Source organism: Grampus griseus (genome assembly GCF_964374135.1).
Source record: "Grampus griseus genome assembly, chromosome: 7".
Lineage (NCBI taxonomy): Eukaryota > Metazoa > Chordata > Mammalia > Artiodactyla > Delphinidae > Grampus > Grampus griseus.
In genome coordinates, this window is record NC_139001.1 from 53,477,220 (window position 1) to 53,497,406 (window position 20,187).

The 20,187-nt window shown below is 38.6% G+C and overlaps 1 protein-coding gene across 14 annotated transcripts in view; it reads left to right on the forward strand.

Moving 5' to 3' along the window:
• ZNF385B (zinc finger protein 385B) overlaps window positions 1-20,187 on the forward strand; it is a 143,513-nt gene that overhangs the window by 40,596 nt on the left and 82,730 nt on the right. For 3 of the 14 annotated variants that reach the window (XM_082658470.1, XM_082658467.1, XM_082658469.1), the window contains one exon: window positions 18,993-19,138. In XM_082658470.1, the coding sequence (XP_082514596.1) occupies window positions 18,993-19,138 (146 nt within the window). Of the gene's footprint in view, window positions 1-332; window positions 487-1,040; window positions 1,098-14,235; window positions 14,276-14,749; window positions 14,886-15,123; window positions 15,179-18,992; window positions 19,139-20,187 lie in introns of those variants that run through there. The other 11 variants (XM_082658460.1, XM_082658468.1, XR_014296995.1 and 8 more) reach the window with 9 other exon arrangements.

A 20,187-nucleotide genomic window follows, 5' to 3' on the forward strand; every position in this document is an offset into this window, starting at 1 on the left:
GAAAAGAAAAAAACAATCCCCTTAAGTCTGAGTGATACTAAAAATTCCAAACTGTTATAATAAGTACATATTCTGCGAGAATTAAATTGCTTCATTGGAAAGTAGAGGTGGGTGTCAGATTATTTGATTCTACTTTTACCGTGGCAAAGTGGTAGTTACTGAGTAGCTGGGAAATACTCAGAAAAATTACATGAAAGAAAGTAACTTGTCAGTCTTTTAGGATATATTTGGTTCAGTGTCGTCAGAAGGTAGTCTGCCCTCTCCCTGGAATCAAGTTGCAAACGCTATCCTCAGTAGTAATTAGAGCTAAGCGGCAATTACAGAACGTATGATTTGTTCAGACGCACTGCCTGTCGGCTGTTTCCTAGCACCACATTTCACAGGAGCACCAGGTTGAAATGATGGAATTATTTATCTCTCAATGTACTGCCTCGTACAGTGTTCGAATGCAGAAGTGAACCGTGGATTGTAATCTTAAAAACCAAGGTAAGCATTGCTAGCCGATCAGCTTTTACACCTCAGGGGACTCTTTCATGAAGTATATGACAAAAATGTAAAACAGTTAAAGTCAATTTTAGAAAAGGGAAAAAGTACCTGAGTTAGAGCAAATAGAATTTTGCTAATTTCGTGACTCCCCTGCCCAAGGTCATCTTGGTTTTTCTAACTTGTTTTTATTTAAGTTGTAGTACTGGGTCACTTTGCTAAGTATAATAAAGATGTGACAGACTTCCCACATTTCCTTTGTCTTTATGAACTACAGTTCCTTTTTCTTTTGATATTTGTCTCACATTTTTACTAGGTAAAAATAAGATTTAGGTTTAATCCAAGTATGTTAGAACGCTCTCTCTTTTCTATTCTCTTCAGGAAGTATATTTAAGCGGATGATTGTACATGCTCAAGAATTCACATTCAGACTGACAGAACAGTGGCTGGTAGCCTGTAATAAAATTGAGTGACATGGGTGATTTATACTCTTGTCACATGATTTTTATGATAGGCACATTTCAAGCTTTTAATGTTCCATCTAGTTCAAATCAAAACTCAATGGCTTCATGTTTATTTAGACCTTTGGGCATAGAAATCTCTCTGGAAACCAGGTAAGTTTAGCTCCTCAAGAGGGAGTATTGTCTGTCATGAGGATAGATGTATTTTGTATGTATACAATAGATATTTGTGAAATTATTTTTATTTTAATATTGTTACTTCAGTTCTCCCCACCTAAAAAAATCCTTTTTCTTTCAATTTTGCCATTTTTAAACGTGAATAAATATTACTGTTAGAAACTTAGAAACTCTTGGCAGTAGGAAGATGTTTTTATCTCATTGTCCCCAGTGAGATTTCAGGTGGTTTGGAAAATACTGAAAAAGTATCAGCTTCTTTTATTCTACCTCATTTGTGGATTAGGGGTGTAAACACTCAGGGTTCAGTAGACTCTTGCAGAAAATGAGTAAATTAAGGCCAGTGTGCATTAATTTTTCCAAGGTCCTAGAGACCCTGTATTGTGGGACCTCTTAGCAGACGCTGTTGCTCAGTATCGTTATCCTTATTAGGCTAGTACCTGATTTTGGAAGAAATTTTTTTCTAGCCCTGGGTCCATAATTGGTTTCATTTTTGTCTATATGCTTTGTCATGGAATTATTTATCCCTGAGCATCGTTTTTTCATCAGCAAAACGTGGGATGATCGTAAGCCATGTAACAGTTTTGAAGTCTACTTAATATACGTAAAATCACCCTGTGCTCCTCGATGAAAAGTTATAGAATTTGTATAACCCAGGACACTGATGATGAATTTCTGTAAAAAGATACCATTAAATTCTATGGTGGATTTAAGTTCTTAACTTGCCCCATTCTGTCATGCGGGTGGCAGGCACTATCATGTAAGCACATGTGAAACAGTGCTCAGTTGTTGCAACTGACCTGACGGCTTGAGACATAACTGGAGATACGGCCTTAATTTAATTGTTTTATCTTGTTATGGAGACAAACTCACCCTGATATTAGCAAAGTCTTGCTATTAATCTTCTGATTTATAGAATCAAATACTGAAAATGAAATTAATACAATATAGCTGCAAAAAAGGCAAATGACAAATTTTAAGAGTGCTTTCTAGTTCCCCAGCAGTATTTAGTGGTGAGAGACAGAGACGAAGAGATGAGAGAGACAGACAGGCACATACACATACAGAGACAGAGACAGAAAATGCCAGAGACATCAGAGAGCTAAGAGAGATGAGAGAGGCAGAAAAGAGAAACAGGTGGGATGCGGGAGACTAGGGACACAGAGCGGGATAAGAGAGAGAGAGAGGAAGTGGGTGTTAGAGAAAAGAGACACAAGTCAATCAGAGTTTGAAAATAGAGATTGTGCAATTTGAGAACTTTGGATTCTTTTTGCATTTTCTTTAACTGAAATTTCAACACACTTTGTCATATTAAATGTGTTGAGCACCAAGTCCACTTTTATGAATGTTTGCTTTCCATTTGTTTCCTTTAAAACAAAGGGAGCGTAAAAGGCTGTTTGAAGTTCAGAAGAGGCCAAGAGTGAAAACAAATGTTCTTCTAAAAGAAAATTTTTCCATTCCTTTGTTGCCTTAGAAAGCAAATCATTGAAAAGGAAAATGATGAGTGCTGTGATTAAATTCTCTGCTTTCCATGCGGCTCCTTATTAAAAAATCACTATGTCTTTGACTTTTGGTGTTCACAGGGGGAATGAGAAGGAGTCATTTGGGAAGCCAAAAAGAAATTCCAAAGAATAAAAACATTATAAAGGTGCAAGAATAAACATGATACACAGGGACAGGCACAATCATTTATGATGAATCACTTCCAATGCAGAAAATCCTTGGGCATTCACCAGAGGGCCTTATCTGATGCTGTTTTGCATATCACTAGTGCCCCAGAAGCTGCCTGCATGACTGAAGCAAGTAGCATCCATTTCTAGGATGTCAGGACAGTGGCAGAGTTCCAAGAAACCAGGCCAGGGATTGGCCATTCTGTTTAATACCCACTAAAGACCCTTTGTAGTGCAAGCATCCCTGGGTCACAAGACTCTCCGTGTGTCTCAGGATAAGGGTGTCTCCCAGTTGCCCAGCTCCTTTGTTTGAAGGACTTAGATGCCCTGCTTAATTAGGTTGTTCCTACTGATACAGTTTTTGCTCTGGTCTACTTCATTCCATACAGATTTCTGCCAAACAATTGAAGATGAAAAAGAAGAAAATCATTTTAGGAGTGAGATGTTAGGAAATTCCAAATAAGGCATTGGTGCCAATTCTAGTCCACTTGGCAAAATTCAGCCAAACTTACACCACTCTTCCTTTCCTCTCCAAATCCGCCTCATCCTTTTCCCCATTCTAACCCCACTGTCTCCCCATTACCCACAATTTCTGCTCACCCTATCCCTCGCATGGCCAGATTTGTCACCCCATACCAGGTTTCCACAGGGATGGAATGGTGGCTTTCATGCTGCTTGCACAGCAGCCCTGGCTGCCAGGTGGGAGCCATCTCTACTGCTCCTGGATAAAAATGGCTTCTTGGCTGATAGAGGACCAAGAGTGGTCTCGTCTATGGCAGTCACTATGTAATCATTATAATACTCCACTAGGATTTTTTCTGAATTCTCTATGGTGCACTATAATTATGGTGGTCATGAGATATGCATGCAAAAAGGGTAGAGGATTTTAACACAGTTTTTACTCTTCTCTTTATTCCCATTTTGTGTTTTCTAGGAGCCTATTGCTTTTTTTTTTTTTTAATTTTTTTTTAACATGGGCAACAGCTTTTGAATAGCTTTGAAATGTCTGGTTAATATTTAAGCTAAGGAAACCTCTTTTCTCTACCAAGGTGGGAGTAGAGAACACTGGCAGAGCAAATATTAACTTTGTTTCTTTAAATTGGGGGAGTTTCTGGGAGAAAAATATCTTTTTAAAAGGACCGTTAAGTAAACCAGTATTCTTCTTTTCTTTCCCCATCTTTGGTTCTTAAATGTAAACAGCCTAGACACTGAACGCAAAACTGAAATTCTCTGAAACTAGGGGGCAAAACATTTGGTGTCCCGGAGCTAGAATTTATAGCAGCAGCTGGGTGTGCTGACCTCCCGAGTTGTTGCATGCAGCCCCTTCCTGTGAGCTGTCCCCGTAAGGCCCTGCTTCTTTCATCTGTTCCAGTAGAAGGTCAATTGCCATTGCTTGGAAAAATGTGTCTTTTCAGATAGCATTTTTGTTACACTTCTGATAGAACTTTAGTATAAAAGCCACCAACAGAAATGTGTGTACCTCCTCCTGTGAAGCTATTTGAATTAGTTATATTGATCCAAACAGTATGGTTAAAAGCATAGTTTGAATGAATTTTGCTTCTCTCTTTTTTTCCCCATTGGGAATACTAAAATAATTATTTAAAATTAGGTGTTGTAATCAATCTGCTGCTGCTTTTTAAAAGGGAAAGAATGTTGGCTCTTGGCCACATTAGATTTTCTCTTTCATTTAATTTCTTCCAGTATTCATATTAATAAAACCATTAAAATTAAAATCTCATTTAAAAATGAGTACTTCTAAATTTCAGTCTATATACAAAAAGAAAACAGACTAAATACTAATCTACTTAAATTTTTAAAGAAGATAAAGACTTCAATATATGATTCTTGTACATCTTTGATTGTACAGACAAGTATTTGAAATAGTTGTCTCTAGGCAATGAGCTCTAAATTTGATTCCTACCATCAGTCAGGTACCATGCTAGATTAAGTTCTCCTAATCCCATTTTTCTCATATAAGATGAAGGGTGGATTCCTAAATTATGTTTACTGCTAAAATTTTATGAACTATAGTTCCTCTAGAAATATTCAGCAGTTTGAGAAACATAGTTCTCTTTCCTAGGAAAGTCTGTAGTTTTAGGAAGGTTTCTAAAATAAGTCATACTGCCATTATGTCCCTAGCATGCTGTAAAGGGAGAGCAAAGAGTTCCTCTGAAACCAAAAGAGGCGTCAGATTTCAAGAAAGCATCTTGACGCCATAGACAGAAGTCACTGGGCAAATGTAGCTCAAGACCATCTCCCTACGTCTTTTTGCCAGAAAATTCCGTCAGGCTCCTGACCTCCCAATCCAGTCTCGACCTCAGACAATTTTAGTAAAGCCCTGTCTGGAGATAATTTTGGCTTCTCTAAAGACTTAGTAATTTAGGAACTTAAGCACATGACATTCCCTTTTGATAAGTTAGGTGTATTAAAAACTATTTCAAAAAACTTGACAAAGCATTTGTCAGAACTCTATTTTCTCTTCTTTGACTTTCCTTCTTTTCACGAGCATGCTTAATAATATTGGGTTACAAGTGAAGAAAACTGTAACAGAGAGAAACTTATTTAAATTCAGCTTAAAGAAGACAGTTGGTTCTTAAGACATTTTCGTGAACCAATTATCTGCTTTACTTAAATTCTGAAATTCTCAGATTTTTCAATGCTGCTTTAAAAAAGGATTGCAGCTAAGGAAGTATGTCACATGTTTAATCAAACTGTATTTTGTACTCTATAGTAAATAAATCTTACCCATTTTTTCAAAAGTTAAATATAAGAAACAGTGCGTGGACAAAATATTCAGATATAAATATTCAGATATAAATATTCAGATATAAATGAACCACCACTGGGTTCTATGTATTCTATTGCTATACATCCAAAAAGTCATTCATTGCATCTTAGTGAAAGATTCATCAATTTGTGTAAAAGCTGGCATATTACCACGAACCCAAAGGACATTGTGGCTTAAATCATGATGTGGCTTCACTGCTGTTTTTGATGCAGCACTTCATTATTGCTTATAAACTTCAGGGTGGTACTCAGAAGAAGTTATTTTTAAAGTCAACATTCTGCCAGAATGCTGCTGCTGTTGGAGCATTTTGGAGGGAACCCTGAACTGCCCCAAGGGAGATTCAGGCACAAAGCTGCCAATTGTTAAGACTTTACAGACTCAGAGTTCTAGATATACTTTTTTCTCTTTGGCATCCCTGGATTCTCTGTCAGTCTCCTCTAGCCACTTATGAAGTGCAGCAAGGAAATATCAGCATTAAAGGGAATTTTATTTTCTCACAAATCATTTTGAGCAAAATCAAGCTGGCAGTAGAAAAGAACTTAAGAAAACATACTTATCTTAAAATTACGCAAACTTGAGAGTATTTCAAGATGTTCTTCTTGTTGAGGAATTTTGCCTCTATGTGTCAAAGTAGTTTACTAAAGTTAATAACATTGAATATATCACTTTTTAAAATTTTCTATTGAAATGTAACATACAGAAAAGTGCACATAAATGTACAGTTGAATGAATGTATACACACATACACACCTGTGAAACTAGCACTAAGATCTAATAAAAGAACATTTCCAATATCCTAGAAGTCCCTTTCATGCTCCCTTCCAGTCACTGCACCCTAACCTCATCCTACCCTTCCTACAAAAATCGCCATAATCCTAACTAACGGCATAGATTAGTTTTGCCTGATTGTGTGCTTTAAATAAATGGTATCATACAGCATGTTGATGTATGTTCCTTTATTTTAGTTATTTTTCTCGACATTACAAGGTTTATTCGTTGTTTCACGTCACCATATACCATTTTATCTTATTGCTGTATTCCATATTGTGTGAATGTCAGGTTGTGTGAAGATACCAGAATTGTTCTTTCTTTGTTGATTAGTTAATTGGCCAGTTTTCAATTTAGGGCTATTATATATAGTATTGCTATGAACTTTCTTATACAGATCATTTCTGTTAGCTATATACTTGGAAGTAGAATTGCTGAGTCATAGAGTAAGTGTATATTCAGTTTTAGTAGACATTGCTAAATCGTTTTTCAACATAGTTATAACAATTTACCTTCAGATAAGAACTCTGGTTGCTCCATATCCTTGTCAGCACTTGGTAATCTCTGTCTTTCTTCATTGTAACCATCCTTGTGGGTATGTAGCAATATCTCATAGGTTAATGCATATCCCTAATGACTAATGAAGTTAGGTGCTTTTTCATATGTTTACAGGCCATTTTAATATCTACTTTTGTGAAGTGTCCATTCAAGTCTTTTGCCCAATTTTCCTACTGCGTTGTCTTTGTCTTACTGATCTGTAGGAGTTCTTTATTCTAGATTCAAGTCCTTTGTCAAAATACATATATTGTGAATATCATCTCATACTCTCTGGATGGCCTTTTCATTCCCTTGATCATGTCTTATCCTTACATTCGTATTCTTAATAGAGTATATTTGTCATTTGTTTCATTTATGATTAGCACTTTTTGTTTCCTATTTAAGAAACCTTTGCTTACTCCAAGGTCACAAAGATGTTCTGCTTTTCTCTTTACTGTTTACCTTCTGATCCAGAAACACTAAGAACTCCTGAGTGCCTGAACAAGTTTTAAATTTTAATACATTCCATATTTCTATGCTTTTTGCTTATGCAGTTCCCTTCACCATTCTCCCATACCCACCTCTCAAAATACTAACCATTCCTCAGGCTTGTCTTAAGAGATAGTTCACCTATGGAAATATTTATGAACCCAGCTCCTAACCAGATCTAATTTCTTTCTGTCTTGAACTTCCTTAAAATTTTGTTGATAATATATGACGACTGACATATCCTGCCTTTTATAAGTATTAATGGATTTAACTATTTATGCTCTCCAGGGATATGGCATAGTGTCACAGGGGTAGGAATAGTTCATAACTACAGTAACGGAAACTTAATGAACACTTGCTAGGTGCCAGGCACAGGGCTAAGTACTTTGTATAGAAAAATCTCAGTTAGTTCTCCTACCAGTCCTATAATGCAGGTCCTCGTATTTCCCCAATTTATAGAAAAGAAAATAGAGGTATATAGAAGTAAAATCACTTGTCTAAGGTCATACAACAAGAAAGTGGTGGACCTGAAAGTCATCTGCTTTCTCCTGAATTGGTGCTTTTAATGTGTATAAGACAGCAGCCTGAAGGACATGCCATAGTATCATGGTTATCCCAGACCTCTATGAAAATAAAAAGGATTGATTCATTCTCAAATTGAGGGTAGAAATTATATCTGACTAGACATTCACAGTACCCATTACTAAATTAAAAGCTCCAAGAGGTTTTGCAGAAAAAAACCATCAAACTTCCGTGAAACCAACATTTTCTATATGTATTTGATGATAGAATCTTTTTCACGTAACAACTTTATAAATAGCTTACTTTTTGGAATGATTGCATGGGCTTTAGAGTCAAACAGGAGTTTGGACCCAGACCCTACCATATATTGTGATCTTAATCTCTCCAAGCCTTACCTTTCTCAACTGTAAAATGGGAATAATAATACAAACCTCATAGAATTGTGTTGTAATTTAATAAAATAAGGGACACACATCACTTAGCACAGTACCTGGCATAGAGTAGAATCTCACTAAATGGTAGTTTTTATTTTCTTATCTTCTCTTAGTAAGTAAAATAAATTCTGTCTGACTCAGTTTATACTCCCTGTAACTGTCAGCACTGTGCCTTGAACAGTTGGTCCCCCATAAGTGTTTACTGAATTAAATAATACTATTATTTAGGGAAGGTTATTTTTAGATAAATATATTCTTATAGAGCATTAAAAAAATCTTATACATTTTAGTTATCTCAGCATCAATACTACATTAAGCTCAAATGAAAGTTTTAACGAATTCCCAGTTGCAAAGGAGATCCAACAGTTTAAATCTCTTAGTTTGATGGTAAAATGTTTCTATCTACAGCTAGAGAATGTGTGTATGTAACTGAGGTATTTTCAGATATTCAATTTGGTTACCATGGCATAGTAGTAAAAAGAAGAATTAAGTAGTCAGGTTGCCTGGGTTTGAATCCTGACTCCTCCTCGTACAAACTGTATGAAATTGGGCTTAATCTCTTGGTGCCTCAGTTTGTCATCTATAAAATGGGGCTAGTAATAGTACCTTGTTCATTGGGTTATTATAAGTATATTTGTATATGTACTTGTACATATACTCATTCAATATACAGAAATGATTATATACTTAATATATAATATTAACATATAAATGATATATGATAAAAATGATATAAATATATAATTTTATATATATAAATGAGTATATATGGAAATGTTATATACTTATATGTGTGTATGCATATGTAATGTGCTTAGGGTAGTGCCTGGTACATGCACTATAAAAATGTTATCTCTGTTATTATGTTGTGTGGCCTTTTCAGAAGCACAACCCTTTATCAGTCACATAAACTATTCACCTTTCTCCCACACTTCGCTTCTTGTTTTTCTCACACGGCAGACGGATAAAAATGGAAATAGTGAGGGAAGGGGTGGAGGAGATGCTGGTTGGTGACTGTCTGGTAAGAGGGAAAGTTACTCCGTATAAGGCGCAACAAAGCTGGAAAAGCAATAAAAAGAGAAATCTGAATTTAGTGGAAAATCTGAAATGCCACTCATTTTAATTTCTTTAAAGAAATCTTTGGGAGTTCTATAATCGACATTGTCTCTGCCTAATAGATTTTTATAGTATGTGAAGTTTTTTATTTCAGTGCTCACTAAAGCAAACATACATAATAACGGCATTGGAAGAAACTCCTGCCGCAGGATATATTGTAGACTGTATGCACATTTGATCTCATTCTGAAAATGCTTCTCCGTGCAGATTTTCTGTGACTTTGGCATACTCTCCTTTCTAAGAATGAGATGTTTTGTTTGTTTGTGTTTTGGTACCTAAAGAAAGCCTCAAAGTTATAACCTAAGTAGACCTTCAAAGGTCTATTCCTTAGGGTCAAGACTACGGCAATCATTTCAAGTGTCACCTGGTCCTCAATGGAGGTTTTATTGTGCTGGATTATGACATAATCCACTGACATAGTAAGGCACCTATTATGTTACAGAGGCAGTTGGCTGAAATAATAGTTTTCTTTATGACCATAGTGGTGAGTTGCCCTTCACATATTGTTGGTTTCATAGCTGTAGATGAATACAACTTGGATTTTACCATCAAAATGAAATTTATGGGAGAAGGTTAATTGCATGCTTATGGGAGAATATACGGATGTGTGGAATTTCCATAATGAGAGTGGTGACTGTTAGATCTTTGGGGTATGCATGTTTGTACATGTGTGTTTAATTTTAGTACAGGCAGTTTCATAAATATATATACATTAACTGATGTAAAAAGCCTTATTTTCAAATAAGGTGGAGAACTATTATGACTCAATTTATTATGACACATACAAGAGTATATCCTATGCTTTGAAACAGAAATACATATAGGAAGTATTTTACATAATATTGCCAAATCCTTGGTACAAACGACAGAGGGTTGGCTCTTTTCCACGAGAACAGCAATGTCATGGGAACATTTTACCACCCTTTGTGTTGAAATACCTACTCATTATATTTTCAATCTTCTTTTCCTCAGTGAGTCCTTGAGTTTTAGAGAGATTAAGCATTTTCTTTCAGGGTGCAACGAATTTTGGCCCAATTTCTGCTTGTATCTCCCACTGAATTTTGGGCATCCCGAGGTGAGGAGAAATATTCCCCAGCAGCAACAGCAGCAACAAAATCTGGAAAAGGTGACAGAGGGATCAAAGCCCAAACTAACCTGTGGAAAAAGTGCAGTTTATTCCCACTCATTTTCCACTTGCAAAAACGTCCTTTGAAGCAATCAGTTTTGGTGAAGTGGTATTAAAAAGCAGGTATTAAAAGTGAAAACAGCAAGGTTGAGGTGAGGGAATTGATGAAAGCATAGTTTATATATATATATATTTTAACATCTTTACTGGAGTATAATTGCTTTACAATGGTGTGTTAGTTTCTGCTGTATAACAAAGTGAATCAGCTATATGTATACATAGATCCCCATATCTCCTCCCTCTTGCGTCTCCCTCCCACCCTCCCTATCCCACCCCTCTAGGTGGTCACAAAGCACCTAGCTGATCTCCCTGTGCTTTGCAGCTGCTTCCCACTACCTGTCTGTTTTACATTTGGTAGTATATATAAGTCCATGCCACTCTCTCACTTCATCCCAGCTTACCCTTCCCACTCCCCATGTCCTCAAGTCCATTCTCTACGTCTGTGTCTTTATTCTTGTCCTGCTCTTAGGTTCTTCATAACCTTTTTTTCCCCTTATATATGTGTTAGTGTACGGTATTTGTTTTTCTCTTTCTGACTTACTTCATCTGTATGACAGACTCTAGGTCCATCCACCTCATTACAAAAAACTCAATTTCGTTTCTTTTGATGGCTGAGTAATATTCCATTGTATAGATGTGCCACGTCTTCCTTATCCATTCATCAGTCAGTGGACACTTAGGTTGTTTCCATGTCATGGCTATTGTAAATAGAGCTGCAATGAACATTTTGGTACATGACTCTTTTTGAATTATGGTTTCCTCGGGGTATATGCCCAGTAGTGGGATTGCTGGGTCGTATGGTAGTTCTATTTTTAGTCTTTTAAGGAACCTCCATAGGTTTTGGGTCGTCGTGTTTTCATTGTCATTTGTTTCTACATATTTTTGATTTCCTCTTTGATTTCTCCAGTGATTTCTTGGTTATTAAATAGTGTATTGTTTAGCTTCCATGTGTTTGTATTTTTCACAGATTTTTTTCCTGTAATTGATATCTAGTGTCATAGCATTGTGGTCAGAAAAGGTACTTGATAAGATTTCAATTTTCTTAAATTGACCAAGGCTTGATTTGTGACCCAAGATATGATCTATCCTGCAGAATGTTCCATGAGCACTTGAGAAGAAAGTGTATTCTGTTGTTTTTGGATGGAATATCCTATAAATATCAATTAAGTCCATCTTGTTTAATGTATCATTTAAAGCTTGTGTTTCCTTATTTTCCTTTTGGATGATCTGTCCATTGGTGAAAGTGGGGTGTTAAAGTCCCCTACTATGATTGTGTTACTGTCGATTTCCCCTTTTATGGCTGTTAGCATTTGCCTTATGTTTTGAGGTGCTCCTATGTTGGGTGCATAAATATTTACAATTGTTATATCTTCTTCTTGGATTGATCCCTTGATCATTATGTAGTGTCTTTCTTTGTCTCTTCTAATAGTCTTTATTTTAAAGTCTATTTTGTCTGGTACGAGAATTGCTACTCCAGCTTTCTTTTGATTTCCATTTGCATGGAATATCTTGTTCCATCCCCTCACTTTCAGTCTGAAGTGTGTCTCTTGTAGACAACATATATATGGGTTTTGTTTTTGTATCCATTCACCCAGTCTATGTCTTTCGGTTGGAGCATTTAATCCATTTACATTTAAGGCAATTATCAATATGTATGTTTGTATGACCATTTTCTTAATTGTTTTGTGTTTGTTATTGTAGGTCTTTTCCTTCTCTTGTGTTTCCTGCCTGCTAAAGAGAAGGAAGAGAAGTTCCTTTAGCATTTGTTGTAGAGCTGGTTTGGTGGTGCTGAATTCTCTTAGCTTTTGCTTGTCTGTAAGGGTTTTAATTTCTCTGTCGAATCTGAATGAGATCCTTGCTGGGTGGAGTAATCTTGGTTGTAGGTTTTTCTCTTTCATCACTCTCAGTATGTCCTGCCACTCCCTTCTGGCTTGCAGAGTTTCTGCTGAAAGATCAGCTGTTAACCTTATGGGGATTCCCTTCTATGTTCTTTGTTGTTTTTCCCTTGCTGCTTTTAATATTTTTTCTTTGTATTTAATTTTTGATAGTTTGGTTAATATGTGTCTTGGCATGTTTCTCCTTGGATTTATCCTGTGTGGGACTCTCTGTGCTTCCTAGACTTGATTAACTATTTCCTTTCCCACATTAAGGAAGTTTTCAACTATAACTCTTCAAACATTTTCTCAGTCCTTTTCTTTTTCTTTTCTTCTTCTGGGACCCCTCATAATTTGAATGTTGGTGCGTTTAATATTGTCCCAGAGGTCTCTGAGACTGTCCCCAATTCTTTTCATTCTTTTTTCTTTATTCTGCTCTGCAGTAGTTATTTCCACTATTTTATCTTCCAGGTCACTAATCTGTCCTTCTGCCTCAGTTATTCTGCTATTGATTCCTTCTAGAGAGTTTTTAATTTCATTTATTGTGATGTTCATCATTGTTTGTTTGCTCTTCCATTCTCTAGGTCCTTGTTAAACGTTTCTTGTATTTTCTCCATTCTATTTCCAAGATTTTAGATCATCTTGACTATCATTACTCTGAATTCTTTTTCAGGTAGACTGCCTATTTCCTCTTCATTTGTTTTGTATGGTGGGTTTTTACCTTGCTCCTTCATCTACTGTGTGTTTCTGTCTTCTCATTTTGCTTAACTTACTGTGTTTGGGGGTCTCCTCTTCACAGGCTGCAGGTTCGTAGTTTCCATTGTTTTTGGTGTCTGCCCCCAGTGGGTGAGGTTGGTTCAGTGGGTTGTGTAGCCTTCCTGGTGGAGGGGACTGGTGCCTGTGTTCTGGTGGGTGAGGCTGGATCTTGTCTTTCTGGTGGGCAGGTCCACGTCTGGTGGTGTGTTTTGGGGTGTCTGTGACCTTATTATGATTTTAGGCAGCCTCTCTGCTAATGGGTGGGGTTGCGTTCCTATCTTGCTAGTTGTTTGGCATAGGATGTCCAGCACTGTGGCTTGCTGGTCGTTGAGTGGAGCTGGGTCTTAGCGTTGAGATGGAGATCTCTGGGAGACCTTTTGCTCTTTGATATTACATGGAGCTGGGAGGTCTCTGGTGAACCAATGTCCTGAACTTGGCTCTCCCACCTCAGAGGCACAGGCCTGACACCTGGCGGGAGCACCAAGACCCTGTCAGCCACACGGCTCAGAAGAAAAGGGAGAAAAAAAGCAAGTAGGCAAGAAAAACTAAATAAATAAATAAAATAAAGTTATTAAAATAAAAAATAATTATTAAAAATTAAAAAGTAATTAAAAAGATGAAAAAAGTAGAAAGAAGAGAGCAACCAAACCAAAAAACAAATCCACCAATGATAACAAGCACTAAAAACTATTTAAAAAAAAAAAAAGGACAGACAGAACCCTAGGACAAATGGTAAAAGCAAAGCTATACAGACAAAATCACACACAGAAGCATACACATACACACTGACGAAAAGAGAAAAAGGGAAAAAAGAAATATTTTGCTGCTCCCAAATTCCACCTCCTCAATTTGGGATGATTCATTGTCTGTTCAGGCATTCCACAGATGCAGGGTACATCAAGTTGATTGTGGAGATTTAATCCGCTGCTCCTGAGGCTGCTGGGAGAACTTTCCCTTTCTCTTCTTTGTTCACACAGCTCCTGGGGTTCAGCTTTGGATTTGGACCCATCTCTGCGTGTAGGTCACCTGAGGGCGTCTGTTCCTGCCCAGACAGGACTGGGTTAAAGGAGCTGCTGCTTCAGGGGCTCCGGCTCACTCAGGCCGGGGGAAGGGAGGGGTACGGATGCGGAGCGAGCCTGCGGCGGCAGAGGCCAGCATGACGTTGCACCAGCCTGAGGTGTGCCGTGCGTTCTCCCGGGGAAATTGTCCCTGAATCCCGGGACCCTGACAGTGGCAGGCTGCACAGGCTTCCAGGAGGGGAGGTGTGGAGAGTGGCCTGTGCTCACACACAGGCTTCTTGGTGGCGGCAGCAGCAGCCTTAGCGTCCCACGCCCGTCTTTGGGGTCTGCGCTGATAGCTGCAGCTCATGCCCGCCTCTGGAGCTCGTTTAGGCGGTGCTCTGAATCCCCTCTCCTCACGCACCCTGAAACAATGATCTCTTGCCTCTTCAGCAGTTCAGACTTTTCCCCAAACTCCCTCCTGGCTAGCTGTGGCGCAATAGCCCCCTTCAGGCTGTATTCACACAGCCAACGCCTGTCCTCTTCCTGGGATCTGACCTCCGAAGCCCAAGCCTCAGCTCCCAGCCCCAACCCGCCCCGGCGGGCGAGCAGACACGCTTCTCAGGCCGGTGAGTGCTGGTCGGCTCCGATCCTCTGTGCGGGAATCTCTCCGCTTTGCCCTCTGCACCCTTGTTGCTGCGCTCTCCTCCGCGGCTCCAAAGCTTCCCACCCACCCCCCATCTGCACCAGTGAAGGGGCTTCCTAGTGTGTGGAAACCTTTCCTCCTTCACGGCTCCCTCCCACTGGTGCAGGTTCCGTCCTTATTCTTTTGTCTCTGTTTTTTCTTTTTTCTTTTGCCCTGCCCAGGTAGGTTTGGAGTTTCTTGCCTTTTGGGAGGTCTGAAGTCTTCTGCCAGTGTTCAGTAGGTGTTCTGTAGGAGTTGTTCCACATGTAGATGTATTTCTGTTGTATTTGTGGGAAGGAAGGTGATCTCCAGGTCTTACTCTTCCGCCGTCTTGAAGGTCTCCCCCCATAATTTATATTTATTCAGAGGATCTACCAGTACTTTAAAACAATCTGTGTTTTACATGGCAAATTGTCTGTCATTAAAATGCTAATGAGATGGTAAACAGCTGCTAATGAAGGGTGGCAGCTAAGTAGTTTTCGAGCCCTGTCTTTATTAGCCTAGAGATTTGATTGGGTAAGGGGGATCATTGTACATTCTGACCTTTGTCGATGGAGCAATCTGTTTGACAAGCTCCATGTTGCATTCTGTTTGATTTGAGTTTGCTAGTACAAAGTGACTCTTGCAGGCTCTCCAGGGCCATGTGTTACAATGTTATCAGAGCCACCATTGTGGGCTTAGAGAAAGAATTTTGCTTCCCTTTGGGAGACCTACAATGGCAAAATAATTATATATTTGTTCATCAGAAATGTTAAAAGACAAAATTCAACTGAGTAAAATTTAAAGATCTGATCGGTTTTATTGAACGATTCATGAATCAAGCAGCATCCCCTCCAGTGAGCAGGGCTACAGAAAGGGAAGATTCTTAAAGGCAAGACAAGAAAGTCATAAACAAAAAGGATTATTTCAGGCTTAGGTAACCTATCTATGCGGGACAGAAGGAGTCTGTGTGGCAGATTACTTCCTCTTCCTTTGGGGGATGGATGACCAGTTGCCTCATTGGTGCTGACCAGAAGATTCCACATTAACTGGTTAGGATAACATTCCTGAGTAGGATTACATTCCTAGGTTCTAACTGCAATTAGGTTAGGTACTAGCACAAGTGACCCCGTTTTAGGCCTTTTGTTTCTTTTTTAACAGGCAGCTTTAAGTATACTGTATGCTTTTAGACTTTAGACTTTTGACAATTATAATAATTGTAAATAGTAAAAGGCCATTGGTCTAATATAAGAAATACCTGTTTTTCAATTTAGCTAAGCTTTTTTTTTTCTTTTTTTGGCTGCATTGGGTGTTCGTTGCTGCACAAAGACTTTCTCTAGTTGCAGTGAGTGGGGGCTACTCTCTGTTGTGGTAAGCAGGCTTCTCATTGCGGTGGCTTCTCTTGTTGCAGAGCACGGCCTCTAGGTACACGGGCTTTAGGAGCTGTGGCACGCAGGCTCAGTAGTTGTGGCTCATGGGCTCTAGAGTGCAGGCTCAGTAGTTGTGGCGCACGGGCTTAGCTGCTGCACAGCATGTGGGATCTTCCCGGACCAGGGATAAAACCCGTGTCCCCTGCAGTGGCAGGCAGGTTCTTAACCACTGCGCCACCAGGGAAGTCCCTTAGCTAAGATTTTGAAGCAAAGCTTTTAAGATAAATATTTTAGTAAATGCCTCTGTAACATTTGACATATTGATAAAATATATCATCTTGGACCTGCAAGCTCTGAAGTTAGCAATGTTAGAAGGAGAATGTGTAATTAAATGCAGGGTGGTTATGTGAATGCCAGGCTGAGATCAGAGTATTTACTTTGGCATCAGAAAAAGACACAAAAAAATTCTGTTTGACCTATACTTTTGGCTGATTCTCTTTGGCTGAGTCCTACTCTATATTCCCTAATGGACAGGCTGACCTAAAGACTTGCCATTACAGATAAATGCTTCAGATGCCCTTCTCTTTTTTCAGTTTTTAGGATCAAAGTAAATGAGGTATGACAGTCCATTAAACACTACTGCGAGTAATGTTCTGGAATGATTTGAAATATTATGCAGAGTTTATTAAGGAAATTCATTACCAAAAAATATACCATTGAAATAGAAATTTTAACTATTCTGGGACACCGTGAAAGAAGACTGGTGGAAATTTTAATAGTCAGAGCATTTTCCCATACTGTTCATTTCTCCTTGAAGCCAGCAGGGGATTTTAGGCATATAATTATTTGTGGTCCTAGGTAGGCATGTCAGAAGAAATTGGAACCTTCATACCCTGCTGGTGGTAATGTAAAATGGTTTAGCCATTTTGGAAAACAGTTTGGAAGTTCTCAAAAGGTTAAACCATATGACTACCATATGACTACCATATGACCCAACAATCCCCAATTCCACTCTTAGGTATATATGCAAGAGAACTAAAAACCTGTTGCCACACAAAAACTTAGAAACGAATGTTCATAGCAGCATTATTCATAATGGCCAAAAAGTGGAAACAACCCAAATGCCAATCAGCTGATGAATAAATAAGCCAAAAATTGTACATCTACAATGGAATATTATTCAGCTTTAAAAAGAAATGAAATTCTGATACATGCTACAACACGGAGGCGCCTTAAAAACATGCCAAGTAAAAGAAAACAGTCACAAAAAAAACTCGTATTGTATGATTTCATTTAAATGAAATGTCCAGAATAGACGTATCTGTAGAGACAGAAAGACTAGTGGTTACCAAGAGCTGGAGGTGTTGGGAAGAATTGGGGGTGTCTGCCAGTGGGTATGGAGTTTCTTTTATTGCCTGTGGTCCTGGTTGCACAACTCTGAACATGCTGAAAATCATTGAATTGTACACTTCAAGTAAGTGAATTTTATCTCAATATGCCTGTTGTATTTTGTTTAGAAAGGGCATATCAGAGCCTGTCTCCTGGAGAGCCACCTGCAGCAGCGATTACTTATCTGCAGTATGTAGAGCTTATAGGCTAGAGAAAAATGCATGTTACCCTGGAGAGGAGTGTTTTAAATCTCCTACAGACAGGTTACACCAGATATGTAAAGACAGCTAATAAATTATTAAAAGGATAGTTGCTAAAATAATACAAGGCTCATTAGAAATAAAAGTTGAAGTCAAGAATTTGGTTCCAAATCCTCCCTGTCCCCCAAAACCCTGCCTCTACCCTGATTAAAATCACCCCTTTTAGATTCTTTTACTCTCCAGTGTCCAGACTAAGGGCAACTTTCTGTTTGTTTGGGGTTTTTTGGGGGGTTTTGTTATTTTTTGGGGGGGTAGGAGTTTATTAACTTATTTATTTTTGCTGTGTCGGGTCTTCATTTCTGTGCGAGGGCTTTCTCTAGTTGTGGTAAGCGGGGGCCACTCTTCATCGCGGTGCGCAGGCCTCTCACTATCGCGGCCTCTCTTGTTGCGGAGCACAGGCTCCAGACGTGCAGGCTCAGTAGTTGTGGCTCATGGGCCTAGCTGTTCTGCGGCATGTGGGATCCTCCCAGACCAGGGCTCAAACCCGTGTCCCCTGCACTAGCTGGCAGATTCTCAACCACTGCGCCACCAGGGAAGCCCCCTGTTTGTTTTTTTAAGAGAACAAATTGTTTGAGTGATAAGTTTCCTGGGATTGGACAGTAACTATAAGAGTCCAAGGTTTACTTCCCCTGGTAAAAACCCTATAATTATCTCTGATTTGCATAAAATGCGCCGACTAGCCATTCAATAATTGTGAATAGTAAATTGCATCCGGCTTCAAGAGGCTCCTCCCCTCCTCTCTCCTACATTTTTGGTGAACAAGAGGATGATATTCTGCCTCACCTGCCAGTAGGATCTGTGTACTGTGTATCTCAGCAGAGTCTGAGCAGCCTTTGACCTTTGCCATAGGGACACATTCTGTTTCACTGTCTTAGACATTGAGCAAGAAGACCCTTTTAAGTGTATTTTCTCCTCCTGTGCCATTTGCTGACTCCCAGCATAACTCTCTCGCTTGCAGGTTGCAGCTCAGCAGTCTTGTTTTTGCACTGTAAGTTGGGGAGGGAGATGGATGTGAGCAAGAGATTGAATTAATTTTTGTTTTGTTCTTGGCAGGCAGTACATGCCACTCTACTACCCTTCCTGCTCTTGTGCGCACACCTACCCTGATGATGCAGCCTTCACTGGATATCAAACCATTTATGTCTTTTCCAGTAGACAGTAATTCTGCTGCTGTTGGGCTGTTTCCAAATTTTAACACAGTGAGTAAATGCATTTTTATTTTATTTGTCTCCTCCTCAATCTCTTTCTTTCATTACAATTGTGAATAGGCAATAGATATAGCTTGTTTCCAAAGTGTGTAGTTTTAGACCATATATTGGTTATACATTATGAAAGATAAAGCTTCACCCATGAGAGTTAGTCCAAACAATAACCAGAATATTTATTTTATAAATATTTCCACAGGCGACTTTTCACCCGTTACTTTGTGCAATTTTGATAGACTTTTCAATGGCTTGAGAACCCGTATCTTTTCTGGGATGCTGTTCACATGCTCAAGAACACAATTTAGAGGTATCAAGCCACACTGATTTTTCCCTACTAGTAGAAAGAAAAAGAAAGTGTATGTTTCATCTTCCTGGGTACATTTTTATTTGGGAGATTTTTTAGATAAAGACTCTTACACAAACAGAATTCTTATTTGGAGGCTATTATAGATTATGTGAATCCGATTCTATTAGTAAAAGGAAAAAATTCATTTTAGGTCGACATGTTACTTGTCTGCATGATACTTTGACATTCCCTTTAAACTACATGATAAATATTAGTGAATTACCTATAATTACCAGTGTTCTTCATTCAGGTCAGCTGACCTTCTTCTGTTTGAATGAAAGACAACTTTGTAGGTATGCCAAGTGGAACATGACATCTTTCAACAATAGAACTCAGCCTAAAATCAGTCCATAGCTAGATTCTAAGCTTAGAGTAAAAGAAAAGGTTAACCAGTTCAGATGATTGCATAAATTATGTCTGTTCAGTCAATAAATACAGTCAGTTGGGGTATGATGGTCTACATGAATGATACAACATTATAGAAGCTACCATAATCAAGAAAAAGAATTGCATTACCAGACAGTGAACATCTGAAGTACTGCCAAATATTTCCTTCTGCAAATGTATCTTCTGTATGAAGTGAAAACATCAAGAGGATTTTTCCTCAAGGGATGTAAATAAAATGTGCTGACATGCCTTCTGTTGTGGCTTAGGCATTGTAAGGTAATTAGAGGGTGGGGGAAGAGCCAACTTTTTA